Source organism: Labrus mixtus, chromosome 9, assembly GCF_963584025.1.
Source record: "Labrus mixtus chromosome 9, fLabMix1.1, whole genome shotgun sequence".
NCBI lineage: Eukaryota > Metazoa > Chordata > Actinopteri > Labriformes > Labridae > Labrus > Labrus mixtus.
This window is the reverse complement of record NC_083620.1, coordinates 21071783-21099200: the sequence shown is the minus strand read 5'-3', so window position 1 is coordinate 21099200 and position 27418 is coordinate 21071783. Positions and strand designations below refer to the sequence as shown.

At 41.1% G+C, this 27418-nt stretch overlaps 1 protein-coding gene across 2 annotated transcripts in view; it reads right to left on the bottom strand.

The window, feature by feature from the left end:
- Window positions 1-4839: 4839 nt before the first annotated feature.
- The window catches only part of LOC132980621 (protein jagged-1b), a 46436-nt gene continuing 23857 nt past the window's right edge, over window positions 4840-27418 (bottom strand). Inside the window, exons 3-14 of one of the 2 annotated variants that reach the window (XM_061046842.1) lie at window positions 23190-23247; window positions 18286-18534; window positions 16810-16870; window positions 15994-16124; window positions 14807-14926; window positions 14266-14379; window positions 10819-10932; window positions 7650-7763; window positions 7358-7404; window positions 6542-6718; window positions 6193-6343; window positions 4840-6102 (exon numbers count right to left, since the gene is read on the bottom strand). In XM_061046842.1, coding sequence (XP_060902825.1) covers window positions 5660-6102; window positions 6193-6343; window positions 6542-6718; window positions 7358-7404; window positions 7650-7763; window positions 10819-10932; window positions 14266-14379; window positions 14807-14926; window positions 15994-16124; window positions 16810-16870; window positions 18286-18534; window positions 23190-23247 — 1779 coding nt within the window. In that variant the 3' untranslated portion in view covers window positions 4840-5659. The remainder of the gene's footprint in view (window positions 6103-6192; window positions 6344-6541; window positions 6719-7357; window positions 7405-7649; window positions 7764-10818; window positions 10933-14265; window positions 14380-14806; window positions 14927-15993; window positions 16125-16809; window positions 16871-18285; window positions 18535-23189; window positions 23248-27418) is intronic. The other variant, XM_061046843.1, reaches the window with a different exon arrangement.

The window sequence follows — 27418 nt, the reverse complement described above, 5'->3', positions numbered from 1 at the left end:
AATTATTAATAATATAAATAAGATATCATTAAACTGTGTTTAATCTCGTTTTGGGGCACCACCCTGTACTCAGGGAAATATAACCAAAATATTACTCAAATCAGTCTCAGATTTGTTATTTAATTACTAATATTATTAATAATTAATAACTATATTTAATAAATTGAAGGCGTGAAATCCGTACACAAAGCCTTCGCACCCAGCTTATATCACAATGCAAATACACCAGTAATCACAAACAACTGCTCTCTTAAATTATAACAGAATTTATTTAAACAAAGCAACATCAATCCAAAATCAATGAACTTAATCAAACAAATAACTATTATAAACTAATCTAAGCAAACAAACATTATCAAGCACACCTTGTGAATGAGGTGTGAATGTGTGTGTGTGTGTGTGTGTGTGTGTGTGTGTGTGTGTGTGAGAAAGAGAGAGAGGGGGGGGAGAAGAAAAGGGGAAGATTGCTTCGTCCCACGTGGTCGCCCTTACGATGGCACACACCTAACAAAGACCTAATGTGGCCTTAATGTCTAAAAGAGACCGAGTTCGGCCCTACACGATCTGTGTCTCTGAGGCGTCTGGATGGCCGCGAGTGTATAGATCTCTGTGTGTGTGGGTGTGTAGCCTATGTGCGTAATGGGGGAAGAAAAGAGGATAAAAAGGAGCGTAGAGGAGGAGAGAAATGCGTGCCTGAAGAGGCCGGATCACAGTCCAAATCCCGCACCACAACTCGGAGTAATTCCCTTCATTCACAGAAACAAACCAATGGCCGAATTCAAGTTAATACGACTTACACTGGCCTTTCTGATCAGAAGAATAATACCCGGTTATAACGCTGTTACGCTAAACACATATAGGACGCAGCGGTCCGAAATGGGAACAACAAGAGTTTTAAACAGGTAAAACTCAGGACGCGACGGTCCAACAAAGATAAAAATTACAGTTTCTGCTTCAATCAATCAATTGTTAAAAACACTCTCTAAAGCTAATTCTGCCCAGACCTAATTAAGCCTCACTTGTGAATCGCTTTGCCTGCGATCGGTGAAGGAAAAAGGAGTCCGGCGATAAAACAGATCTTCTGTCTGTCCTGGTGCAGAGGCGTCTGATGGCGGCGAGGGTCCCTTACGGCAAGAGCGGCTTTGTTGGTTCTCCGTCGAGGGGAAAGATGTCCGTTGATGTCCTTTCGTTGCAGGACGGAATAAGACCGTTATCTTTCTGATAATCTGTTATAGTCTGACGCTCTCCGAGAAACTGAGATGCGTTCACTGGACAATCCGAGCTCGGAATTTGGAACACTGCCGGCCGCGGATTACCTGCGCGCCAAAACTTAAAACAAAGGAAGATTGTTGCAGAAAACAGGAGGTGAGCTTTGGTCTCCGAGCACTTCAAGTCAGCGCGTGGTAAGAGAATGAACGAGGGGAGTCTCAGAGTTTTATCACCTGGCCGCCTTCCTGTGGGGTCTCCCTCCGGTTCCGGTCCCCCCTTTACGTCACACGTAGGTGTGAAGTGCCGCAGGGAATTCTGGGATAAAGAGTCCTTTTAGGCCATCTCAGTAATATAACTCAAAGTCCATGGTTTGACTGTCCTAAGCCTGCGTGGCCCAACAAGTGTTATGAAAGTAAGTTAAGAAAGGTTCCCATGTCTCATAGAATTTCCTCTTCAAGCTTCTGACAGAAAAACGTAACATCTCGAGTTTAAGACAGGACATTACATCCTGACGCCACTGGTCAATCGTGGGCAGGGCAGCACCCTTCCATTTCAGCAGGGTTGCACGTCTGGCCAAGAGCAAGGCAAAAGCGACCATGCGGTGTTCTGTAGAAGTCAGGTGGGGGTTATCACCTAGCAACACCAAACAGGGCATGGGTAGGGCTAAGGCTTAGATTTTTCTTTAATATTGTAGATAAAGTAAGAAAAATGTCATGCCAGAATTTCTGCAATTTAGGACAATACATATGTATCAGGGTAGCAACACTATAATTGCATTTGTCACAGGTGGGGGTTTTATCGGGGTAGATGCTGGACAGCTTAACCTTGGACACGTGAGCCCTGTGGACCACCTTAAATTGAAGTAGACAGTGTCTAGCACAGATTGAGGATTTATGTATGGATAAAAGAATGGAGTCCCATTGGTCATCAGAGATGTGTCCCAAGTCCTGTTCCCAGGCCGTCTTAATCCTGTCCAGTGGTGAACATATCAGCATCGAAATGATATTGTGTAACTTGGACAGCGCACCTATAGACAGTGGGTCAAAGGAAAGAAAGGTATCTATCGGGTTAGCTATGGGTACTGAAGGGAAACAGGGCACATGTGAGCGAACACACTGTCTGACCTGTAAATACCGAAAGAAGTGCGTTTTGAGTAGATTGTATTTCTCAGTCAATTGATTAAAGGAACCAAAACAGCCGTCTTCAAACAAGTCCGCAAACGATCTGATGCCCCTTTCATGCCAAGTCTGAAAAGTTGAGGGGGTGAAAAGGTGGTTGGAGGCAATCGGACTCAAAAGGGAAAAAAGTTTGTATCGAAAGGATCTCCTAAATTGGGTCCACACCCGAAGGGTATGACGTACCACTGGATTATCCAGTGATTTTTCAACTTTAAACAAATATTTCCATCAAACGCCTTCTCGGCATCTAGTGACACGACACATTCGAGGACATTACTAGAGCTTGAGTATAGAATGTTAAATAAAGTTAAATAAGTTGTTTAGCCCTTAGTCCCTTTAGTTGATTAGCTAGCAATTTCCCAGTTTTTTCACTATGTTCACAGTAGGCGCTTTTACTTTTTAACAGGAGATTTTCCGTTTGGTAAGTGGTGACAAGGTCAAACTTAGTTTTCAGTTCCAATCGTTGGTTATATAGTTCTGGAGTTTGGTTAAGTGCATATTGTCGATCGGTTTCTTGAATTTGAGATATCAATTCCAGTTGGTCCTTCTGAGACTGTCTTTTCTTATTTGCAGTGAACGCTATAATTTGCCCTCTCAAGTAGGCCTTAAATGCGTCCCAGACCACAAGAGCAGAGACATCCGGGGTACAGTTAGTTTCAAAGAAAAAGCTAATCTGTTCTTCTAAATATTTAACAAACTGGGGGTCTGAAAGTAGGGTTGGGTTAAGACGCCAGTGCCTCGTAGGCCGTGGAGCGTTGGGAAATAGCATTGACATCACAACAGGGGCATGATCAGATATGACGATACCGTGACATGTGCAGGAATGGACCTGAGGAATTAGTCTGTTGTCAACAAAAATATAGTCTATTCTGTAGTAAGTGTGATGGTTACTGTCTCGCTCTAGGGTTGAGGAACCGCCATATATCTGAAATCCCAAACTCAGAGATAAAAGACTGGATACATGAGGCAGATCTACTCACTACCCCTGGTCTGCTGGAAGAGCGATCCAGGGTCGGGTCCAACCAGCAGTTGAAGTCCCCACCAAGTATTAGATAATGTGTGTCTGGGCCATTGAGAAAAAACGATCAAAAAAGCGAACATCATCAGCATTCGGAGCGTAGACATTGGCAAGGATAACTTTTGTATTAAATAGTTTCCCTGAGACAATTATAAATCTCCCATTCCTATCAGCTGTGACATTGTCGGGTTCAAAATGTACATGCTTGACAACCAATATAGAAACCCCCCTTGCCTTGGCCTGAAAGGCAGAGTGGAAATGCTGCCCCGCCCAGCCCGCCATAAGCCTAGAGTGCTCAGAGACACGCACATGCGTCTCCTGTAAGAAAACAATGTCTGTTTTAAACTGTTTGAGATGATTAAATACCGTCCTCCTTTTTACCGGGTGATTTAGGCCTTTGACATTCCAACTTATAATATTACGATCATTACCCATTCATTTATATGTTATTTTTAGGTTTGTTCTTAATGCGTTGATACAGTATAGCCTATTACACAAATTTCTGATAACTCAAAAACTATAAATTACCATATTATTAGCAAGGCATCCTACTTAACCTGATTACAATAAATGTACCTATACTGCAAATGAGTTACAAAACGGTATTTGATTTAAATTGTTACCTCAAGGCCAGCTTGTTTTCTTTCAACCACACAAACGTTCTTGAGGAAAAGTGGTGTGGAGCTGAAGGTTTTCCATTCTTTTTCTTGGCACAGTCAAGATCATTGTTTGTGAATGTGTGTCAGAGAGAGAGAGAGAGAGAGAGAGAGAGAGTTGCTTTGCATACAGTGACCCACTGACCTAGTCACTGTGAGCCAATTTCTCCATGAAATCTCCTCCCTTGTGTATCCAACACTGATATGAAGCTGATTGTGCTTTCATGGCACCTGAAAAGTGCTCCCATGTAAACACTAAGGATAGTAGGACTTCAGACTCGACCATCATTACTCACTTGAACAAACACTTCTTAACTCTTTAACCATTTGAAACTTCTTGGCACCACCGAAGAGTTTGTTTTAAGATCCTTAAACTGAGTCTGTTTAACACTTATGTAATGAATCATCTGAGGAAACTCTTCAAGTGCAGCCTGTGGCACAACATCAATCTGTAAGTCGGACCCAGCTGTGAAGAAATTGCACATCACTGAAAGTGACCGTTTTTGAGCATGAAAAATCCCTTAAATTACAAACTACTAAACAGCAAATTAGATCTCAGACAGACTTGGTGCTCCCTGTTACTTTCTCATTAGATTGTCTAGTTAAGCCTCATAGAATTATAACATCAACCTTGTCGCAGCAATAGAAACCATGAGAAGCACAATATTCTCTCTTTAAAACAAGAGTTTATAACATGTGCCATGGCTCACACCTCCCTCTGCCTGTAGGACATGTGGTCAAAAATCTGGTTGTTATTAAAGTTCATTCTGTTGAAGTATCATTGGTAAATGCACTTTTATTACGATCCATGTGCTGGTTGCTCCAAATGGAAAGTGAGAAGGGACAAACAAAGCACACTTAAACAATGAAGTACAGTACAAAAAGGGCATCAATATGTACAATATATCCATGTACAAAAAAGCTATTTTACACACAGGTGAAAAAAATCATACATCTTTAAAACTGTAGTATAACAGACACAATAGGCAACAGTGTATAGTTTTTAAAACAGTTTTCCAAAAGCTTGAAAGCCTTCAAGAGTTTCTCTCTCTTCAGTGTGTATAAACTTTCTTTTCTTTCCTTGAAGTAAATTGTCTTTATCCTTTCTTTTTTCACCACAGACACTCATAATAAAACATTCTCTTTTTCAGGATCACACACGTACGCACAACCAGACACAGAAACACACAGAGTGTTAAATAAGCATCCCTTCATTAATCTCAGTTTGTCACGGTTCAGTCTGAAACAGAAATGGAGGTCTGAACACTGATCAGATGGAATCATGGACCAAAAAACTGGTTCTTAATGTTCCCCTTTTTTCTTCTTGTCAGTATGTCAGGCACTCCCAGGCAAGTCTGACGGTCTCCAGATTTACAAGAGTCAATGAGGAGTGCTTCACTCAAACATTACGCACCTGCTGCTTCTCGTATTTGTAGAAAACAAGTCACTTAAAATGACACAGTAAGACTTTTGACCCTTCTACGTAACAGCCTTGACTCCTCAGATAACTCATGACTGCAACAATGAGACAGTACATGATCTGGGAACAGGCCTGTGCGAACAAAGACGCAAAATAAAGTTTAAAAAGAGCTCCTTTGTCAGGCCTCCACTTCCTGGTTGTCTGTGTGGTGAAAGCGGTTCAACTTCTCCCTCTCCCGGTTTGAAATGTCCAGTTTTGGCACATGGGCTGGCTTTAGTGCCGGAGAAGGATGTGAAGGTGCAGGGGAGGGCGGCAGGGTGAGTTCAATCTCCTCGTAGCATCGTGTGGCGGGGGCAGGGGCAGGGGCTGTAGGATGTGAGGGCGGGACAGCGGGGGGCAGCAGGGGTGTGGGACGGTCTACGTTCCTGATGAGGTTGACAAACTCCCTCTGGTTGTTGATGCCTTCTTCCTGTGGGACGGCCTGCTCCTTTTTCCGCTTTCGATGGAGGTGGGAGAGGATGAAGGCGCAGGCCGCACAGCCACACACTGTTACTAAAGCTAAGACGCCCACCAGAATGATGTAGAAGCTGATGCCACTGTGCGTAGTGTCAGACATTGCTCCTACAGATACGAAGACAGAGAAAGACAAGTTAGACTCGTCTTTTATTGAGATTTTGTGCTTCTACAGACACACAAACAGGTTTTTCTCACCTGGACAGTTCTGACCAATGCAAGGACTCTTGAGGCTCATGCACTCATTACCATAGTAACCCTCGGGGCAGGCGCACATGTACCTGCCCTCTATGCTGTGACAGGACGCCCCCTGTTGGCAGGGGTTGGGATTGCACAGATCCAAAGGTATCTGAAATAATAGAACAAAATAGTTGCAAAAATGTGGACATCCATTTTAACAAAAAATATATACACTGTTTTATTCACTCGAAGTCTTTTCATGAAACAGCTTGATATTCAGTCATGATGACTACAGGGTTTTGTCATTCTCATCTGATGCTATGTTGTTTTTATTCTGCAGAAAACAAGAAAACAAAAGTTCTCTGACCTCACAGAAGGTTCCTGAATATCCCAGGGGACAGTTACAGGTGATGGTCCGTCCGTCTTTCTCTACACACTGTCCTCCATGCAGACAGGGGGCACTGTCACAGGCATTTGGAAGACTTTGGCAGTATTTCCCAGAGAAACCAGGGGGACACGAACATGTAGACCCTGAAACATGGTCCTATGTAGGACAGTATATAAATAGGACAGTGTGTTACATATATGTATGAAAAACAGAACGATCAATACATTTATGAAGTGAAAAAGAGCACAAGAGAGCAGAAAGGGAAACTCTGTCACAGATCTGCCTCAGGCATTTTGCCTTTGAGAATAAATACTGCACACAATCTCCAGGCAAAATGATGTCAAAAGGAAGTTTTCATATCCAGAAGAAAGCCTGATATGACAAGAGCTTGACAAGTCTAATGATTGTCATTACTTTACTTTTAAAACGGGTTCTCAAGAAATCTTCATTTTAAGGAAAGATTAAGGCATGATAGGAAGAAGGTACAAAAATTACAACAACAGAGAATATGAAGAGAATGAAGCAGGTTAGTGTTGTGGCAAATTAGAGAGAGAGAGAGACAGAAGGAGAGAGAGAGAGAGAGAGAGAGAGAGAGAGAGACAGAAAGAAAGAGAGAGAGAGACAGAAAGAAAGAGAGAGAGAGAGAGAGAGAGAGAGAGAGAGAGACAGAAAGAAAGAGAGAGAGAGAGAGAGAGAGAGAGAGAGAGAGACAGAAAGACAGAAAGAAAGAAAGAGAGAGAGAGAGAGAGACAGAAAGAGAGAGAGAGAGGCCAGTCTCTTAGCCAGGACTCTTACCTCACACTGTCCACCGTTCAAACACAAACCCTGACAGCTACTGTTCCCTAAAAATCAAAGAAAACAGTAACACCACATTAAAGTATATCAAAGTTTAATGCCATAGGAATGCAGATATATTCTGTAATGATCAATAAAGTCTGACTTGAACTTTAGTCCAGAATCCAAATTTGAAACTCAGTGCAATTATTCATTTTCCTTTCTTCAAGGATTCTCCTTCAAGTTAGTCGTTTTTTCCTGTCCTTTTGCCTTTCCTTTCCTTCTCTGCTTCTCCTTTTCTGTCCATACTTACTGATGTCACAGTTGGCCCCCGTCCATCCAGGAAGGCAGACACACAGGTATCCACCTATCAGGTTGCGACAGGACTGGGCGTGGACACATATGCTCATTTCACACTCATTGGTGTCTAAAGAAAAGAAGATCAAAGAAGAAATAACAAGATCAAGATTATTCTTCTGTTAAGATGTTTGTAATTTAGCACCTGTAAAAATGGACATGTGTCTCCTGATGAACATAACATGATTAGTCTGGGAACTTTTTTCTTTCTAATTTTATTTCAAAACTCCCCCAAAGATTTTATTTTTCTCTACTGACTGAACTGATATTTTACTGTAAGTATTGACTATGGATTTAACTTAAGCATTTTTTGCAAAAACTGTATATAATAATATTCTGTATAACATATATATTTACCATCATAGTACTTTAATACCATTATAGTAATATTATACAGGATGTTGCTGTTGTGACATTTATTTATTACATCCTTTCTATGTGTTTTATTGTTCCAAAACGTAGCATTTAAAGGAGGTTAGTATATTTGATGAGTCCTGATGCTTGCAGGATTTTTGCCCGTTAGGTTGTTTCCAAAATAATTTCTTAAGTGTTGAAAGTTGCTTTAGAAAAAAATCATCAGTCTAATGTAAATGAACCAAGTGGATGTGATGTTAAACATCCCAATAACTACTACACCTTATCCTGCTTATCTCCTCAATAATCATAGCCACCAGCTATCCCTAAATTATAAACATTTTTGAAGTAAAAGCTCAAGTGGAATCATGAAGTGGGGAATTAATGTTTCTATGCCGGCGCTTGCATAGAAGTGTCAAATATTATCTTCATAAATGCAGAGGACATCCAAAGTTACACCTGGCAGTATCACCTTCGTTCATGCACAGACGCCCCTGCTGCTGTTAAGTTTTGTGCACCCTCCGCATCACACCAGGGGTGTAAACGCCAGGAAGCCCTGCGGGCTCTGCTCTGATAGCCCAGGAAGAGGATTAGAAAGAAACGCTGAATGAATAAAGAGGAAGTAGTCAGACAGTTATAGGTAATCTAAACCTGTTACCGTCACTGAGAGGCCAATTAGGATTTAGCACCCGTAGAGTGTATGTGTTTGTATCTCTACGTGTGTGTGCTTTTGTGCATTATCGATGGGAAAAGCCAGAGGATCCTGCTCGACATAGTAGAAAATGAGGGGACAGACGTCGGCTAATAAAAGAGTGAAACTGATAGAAAGTATAATTGCCTTTCACTATTTAAGGCACGGATGCTCTGCCTCTCGGCTGGGGCTATAAAGAGTTTTATCTCCTGTGTTTGAACACTGTGAATGTGTGTGTGTGTATATGTGTATGTGTGTGTGTGTGTTACACTGTAAGGTACTGACCTGTGATGTGGAACTATGGGGGATTATCAAGTGTCAGAGTGACATATCGCTGTAACACAGAGGAGCAGGAGAGGCTGTCATCCTGAAATATGTCTCAGTTTTTACTTCAGAACCCCCGAGCCGTCTCTGTATGTGCGTTTAGTAAGTCCTCCACGTGTGTGTGTGAGAGTCTGTCTGTGAATGTGTGACCTAAACCTATACATTTTCCACTCTGCTGTTCTATCTAACACGAGACCCCTCTGGTGGTTCACTCGTCAATAGGAGCGACTGCAGCCCAAAGGGACGTGACGTCGCATTTAGAGAATACTGATTCTCAGGGAGGGCTGATAGGAGGATTAACATGCTGAATTATCCTTTCTGCTTTTTAAATGTTTTGGTTTAAATGCAAATTTCACTTCAAACTGAACAAATTATAACATGTCGCTTGTTGAAACACAACATTTTTGTTGAAACACAACATTTGAAACCGTGCATTAAAGTGCTGATGGATTGAGCTGGTGAGAAGATCATTGTTAAAAAGTCTATCAATAGATGCTTTGGGAGTCCTCATTAAAAGTACACTGCAATGGACTGTACTGCACTACCATTATGAATCATTTATCACAAGTAAAAAAATCACACATCTAATCTTAACTTACATAGCCTTGAATTAAGACCCTCAACTTGTGTCTCAACTCCGGTCAGGTTCAGATTTAAAACTTCTGTTTTCTTGATCTTGTGTAAAAAAGTTCTGGCATGAAAATACAAAATACAACATGTCTTTTAACCTCAAATAAACTGAATCTTAATCTAGTCTTTGTTCACGTGATGAAATCTTCCACAGTTTCATAAACATGGTCACATTCTGAGCATTTTCACTCTGAGGGAAGCGAGTATTTCCATCATTGATTTAGCTTTAGAGTCTGGTGAAGTGTTAGCTAATTTAAACTAAAATGGATTTTTTTTTAAGACCTAATTGTACTTCAGTACTTCCAAGAAAAAAGGATTTCATTAAAGAGAAGTCAATAGTCTTGCTCTTGGTATCTTTTCATTAAGTAAATGATTTGAATAACGGACGTAGCTCTTTACCTCTCCAACACTACGAAAATGCATCAGTGTTTTTTTTTTTAAAGAAGTTTCTAAAGATGACGTTTGTTTGAGTCAGCAGAAATTCCTTTTACTCTGGGCTGAGTATTAAGGTTGAAATCAATATCATAAGTTAGGATGCGTTTCAGATCATCTTTGGGATGGCAATATCAAATCTTCACTAAATGACCTACAAATGATTTAACTGGTGTTTAAATCTGTGAACCGTGTTTGACCATTTTGCATTTAGAATAGTAAAACAGGTCATTACAAAGACGTAAGACAGCAAACTAAATACTCCTGAAAAGCTGCAAATTGGTCATTGTGGTAAATGTGTTTTGTAAGTTGCCATTTTAAAGGTCAAGAATTAATTGTTTTACCTAATTTTGGCAGCAAACGTGAATGAGTTCCCAAAGTTCCTAAAGTACTCAGGAAAGGGAAATGTGAGGGTCTACATTTTCATGAAAACTGGTCAAAAGCAAATGGACCTTGTGCACCTACATTTGTGTCTTCATTGTGGATGAAATAATGACCTTGCTATGTCTCTTGATTTATGTTAATGTTGTAATGTACAGAATAAAGTCATGTTGTAGGATGTATATGGGATATATTTGTGCCCATATTAAAGAATACGAAAAGAAAAGGCTCGACAGGCCTCCATTATTCAGGGGCAGTGACCCTTTCATGTATATTTACATATTTAAAACATATTTAAATCAGACCCACTGACCCAGCTGGCACGTGCGACCGGTCCATCCCGGCGGGCAGACGCAGCGGTAACCTCCGGGAGTCTCCTCACACGTTGCTCCTCGTCCACAGGGGCCCCGATCACACTGCCTCACCGCTGGGAAGAGAGCAGAGAAAACAACGCACATGAACTACTGATCTGTGTAATGGGAATGTGTGGGTGAATATCAAAGAGACAATTTGTGTGTGTGCGTTTGTGTGATGCCATCATGCAGACTAGAGCCCTGGTATGCGGATGCATTGGCAGCAGCGTGTTTTTATTCTCTTTTCTGCTGCTCCGGTTTCTGTGCAAACAGAGATAAATACAATCATCTGCTGCACGTACATGGGGGGCACCTCAAGCCTTTCCCAGAGAGAAGGGAGGAACGAGGGAATCTAAATAAAGTCAACTGGGATGGGGGGAGACGAGAAAAATAGAAAATGGAGCAGCCACGCGTGGTTCCACTCCTCTGAAAGGGAATTAAAAACAGATAATGCAAGAGAGAGAATGTGAGGAAAAAGCATGCAAACGCCCAAAAAGAAGCCCTCATTTCATAGGTTAACCATGCATAACTTCCTATTACACATGCCATTTTTGTGCAGCATCATAACTTCTCCCATTTTCCCATCACTCTGTCTCTCTCATAACCTTTTGATTTACCTAACCCTGCACAACAAGCGTTTTCCATCCTCCCGACCCCGACTCCAACCCGAGCAATAACACGCAGCCAAAACTAAACGGAGAATTCATAACAAACAAAAAGCCTTTAATTAATATCGGTTATATATATATAAATCTACTCTGAAAGCAGAGCTGTGTTGTGGTTATGGTTGTCATTCCCTGCAAGCCTGACAATCCTCTCACTGTGTATTCCCCCGAGAGCCCCCCACAACATACACAGGGACAGAGATAGACTGCCTCCCAGACTGTTAATCAAGCCAGGGACAAATAACATGAGCAAAAATAAACTCTGCCTTTATTCCTCTGTTTATCCCTCTCCTTACACTTTTTTTTATTTTCATAAAATGAGTCTTATTGTTTGCATTTCAGAGTCCGGCCTGCACTTCATCCTGATGGAGGTGAAAGTAGAGGATGTGGAACGCTGCTTGTTTACACACACAGCTCTGACAGACCATGACCAATCTCACCTGCACACACACACACCTCATGATCTGAACCCTCTGTATACATACTTTTTACTCACACACACACAGACAGTTCACATGACGATGGGTCCAGGGAGGGACCGCTGTGACAGCTCAGTTGTTACATCGGAGACAAAAACATGTTTGACCTTTTCATCTGCTCCAAAAACACGGAAGTCAGAGATCATAAAATAACGTGAGGGCTGCAGCGAGACATTCGGAATCATACTGTGACAAAATATGTGCATTCTTAGTAGTATCATATTTTCAGCGGCTGTGGAGAAGCTTTGAAAAAAGTGTGAAGAATACCCTGATGATGTCTTCAGAGGCTGCTCAGATTATCGTTGTGGGATTGTGGGAGTTGTGTGAGAAAAGCCTTTCAGAGCGCGACTCAGACTCGCATTTAAAAGTCAGGATGTCTAAGACTTTGTTGCTTCTGTTGCTTCAATTTCAAACAGTTTTAGATTCACTTGCAGTCAATGAATCTTTGCAGATAAATGCTTTTCCTCCCTCTACATTACTTACATTGCTTATTCTCTGACTGAAGTCTTAGTCATGCATTCCTCTAAGCCTTATAGTAACACCTCTTTAAAGCCCAAAACTAGTGGATGGGGGGGATATCGACACAGTTAACATATTGTTGTCTTAACTTAGCCTGTCATACAATTATGGAATCCTAGGCGCAAAATATCCATATTTTAATTAAAAAAAACTTGAGTTCTAAACCTTCCTTGCTGCTTTGACTCAGTGCGTCACTACTTTATGACACCTCAGGGTGGGCCTTATGACATGATGGCTGATGACATGATCAGAAGTGGATTGGCCAAATAAGTTGACAGAATGTAAATGTGTTGCAAATTGCAGTGAATCAATACATAGATCCTTTCAGGGGCAAATATATCCATCAGTTAATAAAATATAGTGATGCATCATTGTATGAGTGTTTAGCAGTTTATATCAATCATCGCAGAATCTCTGTATCAGAATACTTTTTATATGATGGGCCAAATATTGTACCATACCAAAACAGTGTTCTTGCTTACATGGCGGTTAAGAAACTTAATAATAAATTAAAAAGCTTTTAAATACACTATGAATGCCATCAACCTAATGTATAAAATCTACATCACCATCTAAACTCAGGGCTTGTTGTTTTGTATGACATTGAGTTTAATATACTTCAAGAGTCAGAATAAACTCTTGGATCTGATTATCTGCCACAAGCTCATTAAAGCTGCTGTAAATTGAATATATTCAACGAGCATCTTTCTACAAACCCCGGTCTTTAAATTCTCAAAGACAGACAGTTTGCGGTTCATACTTTCAAGGACAAACGAACAACTACTGAACACTAAACTTCAACTAATGAGGACAAAAGCCACCCAGGTCAGTGCAGGAGTAAACACGAGAGTTTGTCGTGTTTTTTGTTTGTCTCAGTGTGCACCCAGAGCAAACAAACTGATGACATCACATTAGATAAGCAATAACAAAAACAGCTCTAATTTTCCATTGAACACATAAAGGCTTAAAGTCGATGCTGCTCACCATGAATCTGTGTGCGAGTGATGGTTTAAAGACGACTGTTCAGTTGGTACTTTGTAGACTTGCAACTTGACTTTAAATAAGGGGAAATACTTAATTTCTCCTTAACCTGAAGGGTTATTAGTAGCACAGGAGTGACTTTCATCGCTTAACTATATGATGAAAAACAATATACAAGTATATTTTTTGCTTGGTCGTTATTTTCCTTGTCAACAAACAGACAGGAGAACAAATGCTAACAAAGACTTTAAACCACAGCTCTTTAGTCTTTCTAATCCAACTCCTCTCACTCAATCACTGAATCACACAACTGAATAAATCCCACTAGGGCTAATTGGATTTAGACTAAATCTGAATCTATCTGAATGTAAGACGCTCCAAGGCCAACACGGAATAAATACGAGACAATACACACTTGATTCACCGCAATGAAAAACACTAAGCTTTCAATTTTACCTCTTTTTGATTGAATTAAGACTGATTAAAGATACTCCTTCTTTTTCTTGGTCATGTACATGTGTGAAAACACAAACGGACAGAGCCAGACGGAGGGCGAGGCTGACCACTGATTGCTACTGATAGTGTTTGTGTCCAGGCTAATTTATCTTCCTCTGTTGGATTGATTAGAGTCACTCACTGGCTTTGATCCAATAACAACCAATCACAGACAATTTCACTCTGCCTTGCAGCCCGTCTGATCACACTCAGAGTCGGTGTGTAAGATTATGTTTTTTTATTGTGTGTGTGAGGGATTGAGGATCACCATCAGCGCAGGTGTGTCCGGTCCAGCCGTCAGGACAGATGCAGCTGAAGCCTGTCGGGTCTTCTACACAGGTGGCTTTGTTCATGCAGGGGGACGACAAACACGCATGTTCCACTGACAAGAGGAGAAGACAGCGGGGATGGATATGTGAAATGAAAAAAAAAAAGAGACATATGAGCTGCAGTGAATTTTCCCTGTCTGTAAATAACGGCGGAGCTTCTTTCATTTTACTTTGCAAAATCTGAGAGGTTTCTAAATATGAATATTTTATGAAGTCATAAAGGAAGAAAGTTGACATGGAGTAATATATATGGTAGTGGTACATATCTGAATTATTTTTTTTCTCAACTTGTGCAAAGGAGAGAAATACCTTTATGTGAAATTGTGTCCCTGAAGCACTGAATTTCAACATAGGGAGTATGTATAGACACTACCAATGAATAACTGTGTAACAAATTGTCTCCATGTTTGCACATATTCCATTAGTGCAGATTAATACTAGGGTCTTCGGTGGGTGAGGACCTGTAGAGTAAACACTCACCGATGTCGCAGTTTCTTCCTCTGAAACCTTCCTGGCACTCACACTGGTACTCGTTTGGCTCTGTGTTGGTGCAGGTCCCACTATTCTTGCAGGGCTGGTGGGTGCCACAGTAGTTCAGATCTGAAAAAACAAACACGTAAAATAACTAATGAACTTTTCTTTTTTTTTTTTGTCAGAGGACAAAACAAGGGAAACAAGGTGAGGCGGAGTTCAAGGAATGAGGATGCAAATGGAACGTTGTTAACTTGAGTTTGACTTTGTGTCAGTGAAAAGAGCGCAGCAGTGATACAAAAACACACACACACACACATTCCCACATCACAGAGGCTGAAGTGTACCCAGGCTGGCTCAGTGTGCTGACTGTGCAGGCCAGTAGCTGCAGGCCATGTTGTCTCCAGTGTTCAAGCTGATTAAAGCTCTGCTTCCTCTAATGATCTCCTGTGTTCTCACAGTCTCTTTGTCTCTGCACAGCTCTTTACAGAGTCTTTCTGGATACGGGAAATAAGCTGAAGACCCCACCTAACCGAGAGCGTCCAGTCTAGCATGGCTCACATTCACCTTACCCAAGGCTATCACCTTTCCTCTGCACAATACACTGTCCCCTGGGCTCTCAGCCGCCTCCCAGCTCCCAGATCCATAGCTCCCACACTGGGACAGAGGTGGTAGATGGTTAGTTTGTATTCTGGGATAATGGCAAAGGACTTTTTCTTCAGAGTGGTGGAATTAGTTACAGAAGAAGAAGCCCCAAGGGACACACACAGACACTCACAAAAACTGCAAAGCCCTTTCAACATTATGCAGATGACACCATCCTCTACTGAAAATGTTTTTTAAGGAGAACCTTGTTAATATGCTGTTTTAAGACAAGAGGCAACAAAAACATTGATGTGACTAAGAGTTTAATATGGAGCTTTCATACATGTTTAATTGTGAGCTCTGCTGTTTAGTGTAGATGAAAATATTTGTTCACCTCTAACAAAAAAAAGGTTTTTGTGCGGTGCTCATTCTACGCAGGGGAATTTTGTTTCTGGTGAAATAATGGAGGTCGCGATTGGACAATGAGACAGCAGACGACGTGATTCTAAAAGCCATAGTAAACAACAATTTCATGATGTTTGGAAAGAGAAGATCAACGAATGAAATGTTGTTACATTCAGGCTTTCTTTCACCCTTTCACAGTATCTGACCTTTGTCACACAGCAGTCCTCCCCAGTTGACGTCGCACACACACTGCCAGGGCTCGGTGCAGCTGCCGTAGACACATCCTGGGAACGTCAAACACTGGTCACACAGAGGACCCGTCCAGCCATAATGACACCTGGGGATAAAACAAAAAAGAAAAGACGGTTGTTGATTTCATGTTTAGAGGATTGATAGTGGCAGTATTAACCTGCTCCAATAGTGAACGGCTGATGTTGCTGTTATTATATATCAGCTGAAGAGAGATAATCTTTTCTTTCTCTCGCTTTATTTAGGGTTGTTGAGCTTGTTTTCTTCATGGCTTGTTAGCCTTTGAAATTATTACTATACTAAGTCACTGTTGCATTCATTTTCACTTGCTCTTGGGAGCTCTCTTAGACTTGAAAAAAGGTTTATATTTACAACAGATTCATAATCTCAAAGGTTATTTGCAGCCTTTCATTTAAAAACATATTTTTTTGTGAGGAGAGATTATCTCTCTGGCAACAGCCTCAGGGATTTTAGAGTTGAAACTGGTAATAAATGCAGCAAGGCACCTTCTTACAGGTGGAGGATTTCAGAACCATGAGATTTCAGACATCTGATCTTGGCGCGGTTTAAAAAGAACAAGGTATCAGTGTTTTTATTACGTCTAAATAATAGTGTTCAGCTAAGTCCTGGTGTTATCTGTTATATGTGACAATGGTGTTTAATCTGCCTCGCAGTGCCTTTCATGTAATGTCATTTTATACACAGTCAAATTCATGTTCAAACTTGGTTCTTAAAGTGAAAACTACAAAATTCTCATCAATTTTCAGACTCACTTGCATTCTCCAGGAACAGTACAGGAGCCGTGGACCTGATGACACCCCTGCTTGCACATTGCTGTGAACAAAACAAAACACACACATTGGAAGCTATCATAAACTTGGAGATAGAAATATTTGAATGGAAAATTAAATTAAGTAACTGGGCAATTAGAGCTACAATCTAAATACATCTTTTTTAGAAGCAAAATAAAACATGCAGCATATAATGAACCCAGGTTATAAATCAATCATATAAATGTAAGACAACACATGGATTTAAGGTAGACCATCCATGTACTGGAGGTACCACCAACTAGAAATGAACTCAAGGACTGTTAAAGTATGTAGTAAAGTTATGTCCTCTAACTAAAGTATTTTCATCCGGGGACAGTTCTCTATTCAAAGTATCCACTTAATGAACTCTAGACGGAAAAGTCCCTGAACTTCATCACTGTCATAACCCTGCAGGGAGTAACAGAGGGACCCCTTGCTAATTTGTCAAACTTCCTGCTTCTCTGCGGTCCAAATCAACAACCTGCTGAGGAGGAAGTCAGATGAAGTGAGGATGTCCGTAATCTAGCTACATGTCCTTCAGGGTTCCCATGGTTTTCAGTCCGGTTTCCTCCGTTTAACTTTTACCATCGCAACTCGATGGCAGCACTCAGAGGTCGCACGGTGAGGTCATCCAGCTGATGAGTCACAGACAGACGGAGAGTAATCCCCCCCCCCCGCCTCGTAACGCACACACTTTGTTCACAAAGGCAATGATGACCTACAGGGCATTTTTCCGAGGAGGCTGTTAATTAAAACCGATGATACATATTTGTGATTAAAGTTAATTTCGATCACAATTTTAAAAAGATCTTAAAAGGAGAACAATAGAAAGGAAAGAAAGGCCTCATGGAAAAGCTTTTAAGAAAATTTCGAGAAAGGAAACCCCCTTCCTGGCATAATGGAAAAATAAATGGAAAGCAAACATATTCTTCATTTTTTTCATCAGTGGCCTTAAATCAACTTTTGGAAAATATCAGTGGATATTTTTTCTGGCACAAACATTTTATAAATTGTATTATAATGACTGAGAAGCTGAGCAGCTGGAAAAATGAAGGACAAGAACCTTCCCTGTTTGCTTTTAACTTAATGTAGAAAAAAATCACACACTCTTTAGATTGTTTAACAGACGACTTTTTTTTTTATCTTGTGTCTGCCGAAAATCCTGAGACCACTTACCCTCCCAATAAACAAGTGTGGCTAATGCCAGTAGTGCTAGCATCAGCATTCAGTCCTCATTACAGGTTAATGTCCACATGCCTGTGTTGAATGTGGTTGTGCATTGCTCTGGTAGAGTGGTTATAAGCCAGTTTGAACTGCACTGCTCCACAATGGGCCATCTGTCCGCTGTGCTGGTTAAAGTCCAGGGAGAGCAGGCCCATGCAGGAGATGCAGAGACATATGAAGACATAAGGACATTCTGCAGATTTAGGAGCTTACCATCTTTGCACTCTGGCCCCGTCCAGCCCTCCATGCAGACTTTCAAGCCGCTTGGGTCACAGTTGAAGTGACCGAAGAAGTCATCGCGGACCCTGCAGAACTTGTTGCAGAAAGGTCCGTAGTAGTTTGAATCACAGCGGAAGCGAAGCCGGTACTCCAGACTCAGAGTGCGTCCGTGGTGTCGGTACGTCTGCCACTGCTCACTGGGGTTCAACATGGAGGAGAGGAGGACTCGCTCGATTAACTGACCTGGGGGGGGGGGGGGGGGGGGGGGGGGGGAGAAGATACATTTCTATTTAAAATTTAGGATGGACACACAGAGCAAGCTGTTAACATACAACTGAGATATTTCAAAGAATAATAAGAGTCAGGATCTGATCACCATGCAAACAAACGCCCAGTATTTATACTTTCTTAGGTCAGATTTTGGTGAAAACCTGTTTTAACTGCTCAAATTAATACTTTTTAACTGCTAAACTTTGTTTTTTATCACTTTAAGGTAATGTGCAGTTGGGTTTTTAAAGTGACAGTACAGCTGGAGAAAACATTAATGAGGATGCCAGATCTAAATGATCAGAATCACCAAAACAATGAAGTGAAACATAATAAAAAATAACTGTAGATGATTATTTTCTCGCTACATTTAAAAAAAATGTAATATTAGTTGCAAAAACACAGGTCTTTTTAAGAAGCTTTTTCACTAAAATGTGTATGTGTGTGTGCCTTCAACTTGTTCCAGAAACCTTGGCAAAGCTTGGATCACAAGACAATCAAATGTGCGATTTAAAAAGCCCTTATTTACACTTTCAAATGTATCTTATCTGTGGTCTGTGCGAGTCGGTTTCACAAAATCTCTCTTGTCCTTCAATCACCCACAGTTTCACAAGTGCATCCTTAAAACATTAGACCACTTGACTAGATAGCAAGGATGAAGGCAGTGAATATAAAAACGATTCCAGTCTGGGCATATATGAAGAAAAGGGCTGTCTGCAGACTAGAAAAAAGGGTTCTTGGGTTTGCAAAAAGAGAGAGAGAAAGTGAGATAGAGAGAAAGTGAGATAGAGAGATAGAGAGAGAGAGAGAGAGAGAGCAGTCTGAACACCAGAGAGGACCAGACAAGGCCCGAGGGCAGCGGCTGCTACATCTGACCCCTGGAGGGGATATCCCAGAGGCACTGTCATCCCTAACTCATTCTTAATCTCCTCTGACAGGGTATTAACTCACACAAAGAACTGAGAACATGTGTGTGTCAGAATATTTGTGTGAGTCAATGTATGTGATGGAGGCGAGGATAAAGGGAAAGACTGTGAGATAGAAATGCAGAATAGGGAGTCTTGTTGGAAGTAAATAAGCGATGGATAGAGGGCGAGTGTGCAGTGTTTGTTGTGTGTGAGCGTGTGTTTGTGCGTTTGATACAAGGATGCGAACCAAAAAGGAAGGGAGGCGACTAATAGTGCCCAAACACATGACCAACTGCCTGATGAAGAGATGAAATCACTGGGTTAGACACAAAGGGATAAAATGAGGGGCACCAGTGGCTGGTGTGTGTATATGTTTCTCTGTGTGTGTTCGCCCATGAATGTGTGCGTGTGTAGTAAAATATTTGTAAGAACATAGTGGACATTGTCATCTCATTCCTCTACTGCATGTCCAGAGCAGCAGTAGAGAGGTGAGTGGGAAAAAAAAAAAAATCAACCCGATGTACAAGAATCGCGGCAGGGGAAGGTGTATAACAGAGTCTGATTTCCTCTCTGATGCGATCAGATGAAACGGCAGGATAACGAGTGAGCAAGAGTGAGGTGGCATTAGATGGCAGAGGCAACAAGACGCCCTGATCTGTCTCTTACAGGAAAGCAAACAGAGCTAAGCTAAACAGCAGCCACACAGCGATTGTTTCTGCAGGCAGCAAACACACTTTAAATCTCTCTCTCAGGCCTCTGGTGATCGTCCCCCCGTCGCCTGCTTCGAGCTGTGAAGTGCTCGCCCTTGAGAGTGGCTAAGAAAATACTGCAGGGGAGAAAACACCACCTTTTTCATTTGCTATTTGAACATCACCTGAGCCGACAAATCAATACAGGAGACTTGTGGAAACCAACAGATCGGCTGTACAGTGCATCGCATATATCTGATTGCGAGGTAAAGTTCCGCGGTTTAATTGTGGTTCTACATGAACTGCAGGATGTCGCCATGAATTATCCTCATCTGGATAGAAGCGCTGTCTCTGAAACTTTGCCTTACATTTCAAAGACAAGCTGTGTTATATTGTAACACTTCTGTTATTGAATTTCACTTTCTTTCCAGCAGCAACAGCAATTCTGTGGCTGTGAGTTCTTGTCAATACAGTTTAAATATGATTGAACCCAGCAGCAAATCTGAACCTAAAATATCCCTCTGAGAATGTGAACAAGAGGGAGAGAATAGACAAAAAGCAATCACTGCAATTTAACACAATTGTTGTTAATTACTAAAGTGATCTGGTTGAGTTAAAAATACCATGTAAGGAGGTTTCGACCACCAGACGTGCCAGGGAGCAGAGATTTAAAGAGTGTGTGCCCACTTTTGAAGTATCTCGTGAATACTGGCATCCATTGTTGTCCACAGAGGAAGAGTATCTTTGAAATGTTTGGTTTAAAATTCTTCCAAAAAAAAAAAAACACACTGTAGATATCAAGGAAAATAAAGTCAACAAACTTGAAAAAATTCAAAACTACATAAAGTGAGAGAAAGTGAAAATGATGTACGTAAACTGTGCTAACACAGGCACCTATTTCAGACAGAAACCCAGCACGAGTCTATTGGACACATTTGACCAATGCAAGCAGATTTTTCTGAATCGCTCTTCAAAACTATCTGACCACTCCTTAACACCTTCAGGTAACGTCTGCATATCCATCCATCTGTGCGCCAGCCAGCTCCAGGGCTGGAGCCACACTCACATACGGGCAAAATAGAGTCACCGATTGACCAAACGAGCTAACCACTGCCCCACCGCGCAGCCAATTTCTGCAAATCGAATTCTCAAATGTGTTCTCATATTGACAGGAAAATGTACTCGTTAAACGCAAGACCATTTAGAGCCGTAAACTGCTTCCACCAACAGGACTATAAAGTTGAACCAACAGCCCGTCTGAACAACTTAAAAGGGAAAACTGAACGGGTACCTTTAGGAGGGTCCGATTTGTTGAGAAAGCACTGTAGTGGTAGAGTGTAAAGAGTAAAAAGTGAAAATAGGCTTAACTAAACCAAGCCTTGCTAACAACTCATTTGGGAAATTAGCCCCAGATAAGTCAAATGTTTGTGAAACAGAAAACCAGAAGTAATGGTGGTGATGACAGACATCCTGGTGAAAACCGCCTAAATAATATGTCCATATATGCAGGTTACTTTGGTAGGCAAAATGCGATCATTGCAAATAAAAATGAGGACCAAACTATTAAAATAAGACCAACGTTGTAAATGGAAATGATCCTTCGATAGACAAAGGTACATCCTTCAAGTTAACACTACACATTGTATTTAAACTAAACTAATTGAAGGTCATACTGTCATTGTTCAAAGGACATCATATTTTCTCACAGTTTCCAAAGACTGCTTCCGAAGGCACAGTCGAGCTCGGTAATCTCTCCTGATTAGCAGCAGGGCCTGATAAGTCCATTCAGACTGCTGGGACGCCCGTGTTTGGGTTGAGCTAAGCTGAATGGCTTTAGACCCAATGTAAGGGCTGTCAGGGGCTCAGGTGGAAATGACACATAATGCAAACAAGACGTAAGGGTAGTGCTGGAGGGCACAGGGAAGGAGGGCTGGAGGAGGACAGGAGACAAGAACACAGTGAAGGAGACACAGCTCTGGTGCAGCTCCCAGTTTCTCATTATCTCAGCCATCTTTTGGATACTGGGGATGGTGGGATGAAAGGCACAACTGTGGTATGACAGGAATGAGGAAGGCAAAAGAACATCTGTCTCCTGTGTGTGTGCGTGCGTGCCTGTGTGTGTATTGCGCTTTTTATAGCACACAGCTCTGATTCCCTGTCATGGAGCTTTTCCTGATTATGAGGAGAAACATAAAGGAGACGAGCAGGAAATTAAAGGGTCTGGATAAAAGACCTTCTAGCCTTGAAATAAAGACACAGGGGATATTTTCACATCGTTGAACCTCGTAAACAACGATGAATTGTCTGTCTTCAGGCTAAAGTTGCTTGTTGAAAACTAAACTTATAGCCATACAACAGATGGGTTTTCTTGGAGAGACAATAGGGAGAATAAAATTATCCCACAACACAACAGCTACATATTTGGTTACAGATAAGTAAAGACCAGAATCTTACATAACATTTGTTTTGTAACATACAAATTGTGCCACAAATGTTTAATATGAAAAAAAGCTCTGTGAAATTCCAATAAACTACTCAACTGACGAAGAATATAATTAACACACAACTAGTGTTAAAGCTAATTTAACCATTACTCTACTCTAGCTACTTCAAGTTAGCTGTAGGGTCAGAGCTAACCTTTGCTAATTTACCATCTTCTTTAACTTCATTTGTACATATACATCCTATTTTTCAACATCTTAGTTTGTGTTTTAAGTTTGTTTTACCACATTATAAAGGCATTGAGCAAATGAGCCTACAATTAGAATAAACACCAACTAGTCTACTTATGCTAAAGCGTAAAGCTAAGATGTTTTTTTACAGAGACCTGACGCAAACAGTTCAATCAAGTTTTAAAATAGCAGTTTCACAATTTTGCTTAACAATCTTCTACAATTGCAGAATTACTTTACATCTAAAATGGAAGATAATTATCTATCTAATGATAATTCATTTAGCTTGTTTTTTTTTTTTTTTTGTATATTTCTGTGTAGCTGCACATGATTAAAAAGATAAACAGACACTGCGGCCTCACCTGATTCAGACGTATCATTGTCATAGTCCTGAGCCTCCAACACCAGAGAGAAGGACTTCTGTGAAGGAAACACAGAGGAAACACCAATCAGATGTGTGCAATGAACTCCAGACATAAAAGTGGATTCTGTCCATCTGTACAGTATCATCTGTTCACTTACTCGTGTCCTGTGTTTTTCCTTGTGACCATGCAGTGTTTATGCTGTAGAGCTTGAATATGTTTTGTTTTTTGATGCATGTTCACGGTAATTTAACTAAAAGTATGAAGTGTCAAAAACTCTACAAAACAATTCATGATCCAGCTCTGTAAGTGAACTATAGCATTCAACCAGTCCCAAACCATAAAGACAAACATCTATATTCATGTAGTCTTCAATATATCTTTACTGTTATGTTTTAATAAAAAGTTATTATTATATGAATACTGGTTGAGTCGCACGTCATTGCACATGATTCACACATTTTCTGTGGGAATGGAGCAAATTACTTTAGGATGTCCGGTGGCATCAGACTGACCAGAAATGCAAAAAAAGGAAAGCAAGCAATGCATGCAAATGAGTGTGAAATTCTCCCGGTGGCTCCACAGTAATTTACCAAATAACTGACAACAAAATTGGTGCCACGGTGAATCACAATATTTAGTCTTTATCTGCTGTGGATTCTTTTATGTGGGAAAATATTCTTGTATTTTATGTTGTTTCTTGCCTCCATCATTACAGATAAGACGGGGGGGAAATAGAAGTTTGCTTATTTTAACATAATTACAAAAAAACTATAGCCAGTCTGCTCCAACACAAACACCAACGAGCCAGAAGTGGTGGAGGCGACTGTTTTTGTTTATGTCGGCCGTGAAGGTTTAATGCTACAGATAAGAAATAATAAGAAATAAATATATTTAAAATATTGTGTTGTGTAATTGGTACAATGAGATAAAAGTTCAACAACAGATAATAGTTTTCTCATTAAGCTTGATCAGAAATATTAATAATAACCAGCAGGGACATAAGGGTTATGTACAAGAAGTATAATGGAGCATAACATTGAAATACTCTAATTAAGCACCACTTTTGTCAAAACTATAATTTAGTTGCAGCACTGTAGTAAAAGTTCCCAGTGTTTTTATACAACAGAGTAGACAGTTTGTGTTTCTATCCTTGCCCTGAGCCTTGAATAAAAAGGAAAGCATGATTCACTGCCAAGGTTGCAGCTTAATGCTCAATCAAGAAAACCTCAACCTGCAGCTAAACAGAGAGAGATGAAGAAAAAGAACAGTCATTACAGCCACACGGTGTGGGAGGACATCCGACAACTCCTGTTCAATTTTAGAAACACACTCTTGGAGCAGGTGGGATGCTTTATTGTTCTCTTTTTTTTTCTGTCTGACCAGTCTTTGTGGCCTGTAGGTCTACCCACAGGTTAATCCTGGATAGAGTTGCTTGCAGAAGTTTTATGTTTTTAATCTAAGTATTTCATTAAAATGCAGAGCCTTGTGTAAAAGACACAGTCCATACAAGGCTATGCTGCAGTACACAAGCAGAGGACACTGGACATCCTCAAATGATGACTTTGAGCTTACAAAGATATCACACTCTGGAGAGATAACAGAGGACAGGTGTTTCTGATGCATTAGTCCATCCTATATACCATTTATGAATAATTCAGATCAACACTTTTCTCTGCAACTCTCTCTCTCTCTCTCTCTCTCTCTCTCTCTCTCTCTCTCTCTCTCCTTCCCTAACTCAGTGAGACACACCATCAGTGTCTGTCATGTAAATCTTTCCCAACCGAACATTGTGGGTATGGTTTCTCCTCCTAAAGGGGCAACATGCATATGTAGTATTTGCTGTGAGAGCCTAAAGGGAGGGAGGAGAGAAGGGGAGATGCTGTGGGAGGTATGGAGGGAGGGATAGCAATAGTGAGCAGGTGATGGGCGCAGGAGGCGAGCGGTGTGTGAAGGAAAAGAGAGATGGATTCAAGAGGAGGTTAAGGGTATGAGGTTGGACCGTTAGCTAGAGGAGAAATGAGGCAACACTGACGGCGGAGAGAAGATGAAGGGTTGCAGTGAAGGTGCAAAATGTTAGTGGGAGTGAAAATTGGTGTGTCAGAAAACACCGAGTCAGGGGTTTGGTTCAACGGGGAGGCACAGTCAGTGTGTTTGTGCTGCAACAGATGGGAGGAGAAGATGAGCAGAGAGAGAGGAGAAAATGACTGAGAAAGAGGCTACAAAGAATAACTACAGAGGGAGTCATGAAAAGGGGCAAAGAAAGGCAAAAGTATGGCAGCTGTGGTGGAATAACGACTGCAGGACTCCTGGAGGTTTGTCTGTTCTTCAGATATGTGATGGAGACAAAGGGGTCAGAGAGAGCTCAAAGGATGATGGCATGGTAAGATTATAATTAGAGAAAATAGAGAAGGAGTGATAAGATAAGAAAAAAGATAGTGAAGGAAAGTGTAAGACACACACGCCCTCCCACCCACCCACACACACATCACACATACAAGTCATGGGGCTAATGAGATGTGCTGGCTTGTGGAGGGCGAGCAGCCAGTTCATTAAGACCAGCAGACAGCAGGTAGCTCAGAGACGGACCAGCTGGAGTCATTAAGCTTCAGCCTAAGACTCACACCTGAAGTTATGTTTAGTATTCATGATTTACACCTTTACAACACCAAATCCTGCAGATGATTATGATCACACTGGATCTATGGAGAATTATCGGTCTAATTGGTATGTAGATTGTAGATCAGAGGGCGTTTTGTTTCCCCAGCAGCAACCTCCAGTGTTAGAAAATGAAGCCAGTGTGCAGATGTAAATATTAAGATGTACAAGATTTTGGTCTGGACAGATTTTTTTGGACTGCACTTTGGCTGAATGTTTTCAAATAACTCATCCGTTAAGATTATAAGAGTTATGCATAAGTTTACATAATTAGGTGTTTGCTGATTTGACTGACACGTTAGAGAGTTGTTGCTGTTTGTAAGGAAGCTAAAGGCCGCCTCAACTTCACCTCTTTGTTTGTGTCTAGATTGATGAGGAGATAGCTTTGGGTATATGAACTAAGCAATATCATTTTTATAGGAAAGTGGAAGAAGTTTCCATATGGGAGTGCTTAAGTCGACTGTTTGAAATACAGATACAATGCGCAATGAAATAATAAAGTACACTTGTGTAAATAAACAGATCCTCTCAGTTGTTCTCATGTAGCAGCTTGATAGACATTCAGGATAAAATACAGCTTGAGTTGAAGGGATTCAGTATCACGCCTGTTATGATGAACTGTCCGCTTCTACAAAACGCACACACAGCATTACCTCACGGCTGGCCGCCTAACAGACCTCTTAGCCTTATCGTCTTTCCAATCGGCCTCCCTCTCCCCTCCCCTTTTCCTCACCCTTCCTTCCATCCACTGTATGCGCCTCTCCCTCCCGCTGCCCGCACCCTCTGCCAACTGTCCTGAGCCTTTTTCTTTTCGCTCACCTCTTCACCCACAATTGCTCACAGCCAGGTAAGATATTATACAGTCACTGATACAGGAAGGGTGGATCTGCAGAAAGCCCCGTTTCTAAGGCTTGGGTAGCCAGGGAAGGGTCAAACTGACCATGGTTACCAAGTTAAAATCACAACAACAACCACGAATAGAAGTCGGTATATGTGTTTATAAAAATCAAGACAATCACCCACTGACATACCCTTCCTGAAAATGTTCCAAAACACACACACATTTACACACACATGGTAACCATAGCAATTTGTTTTCGCAATCCCAAAGTGTATGGCTTCATTAGAGGCCAGGCGGAGGCAGCGTGACCTCTTAGTGTGTTTCAGAAAAAACAGCATGCAAAGAGAGGGAAATCACACAGTAAACATCTCAAAGAAGAGGCTGATAAGATCGCAGCGTGCTGATATTTTTACCTTGTTCTGTTACAAACAACATCTGACATCTGAGTGTTATTTCTGCCGTTTGTGGAGATAATGGCCAAAGTGATGACAGCGGGGAAATGACATAATGGGAAAAGAGAGTGTGTGTTCTTGTGTGCATGCTCGTGTGTTTGTGCGGTTATCAACACAGAGGAGACGGCCCGGCAGACGATTATAGTCAACCTCCACAGTAAGGATCAAATCATAAAGAATGACAAGCATTATCTTTTCTTCTTTCAAAATTGAAAAGTAAATTGTTTACCTGATATGAACCAACCAATACAGAAATTGCCAAATTAGTGTTTTGCCAT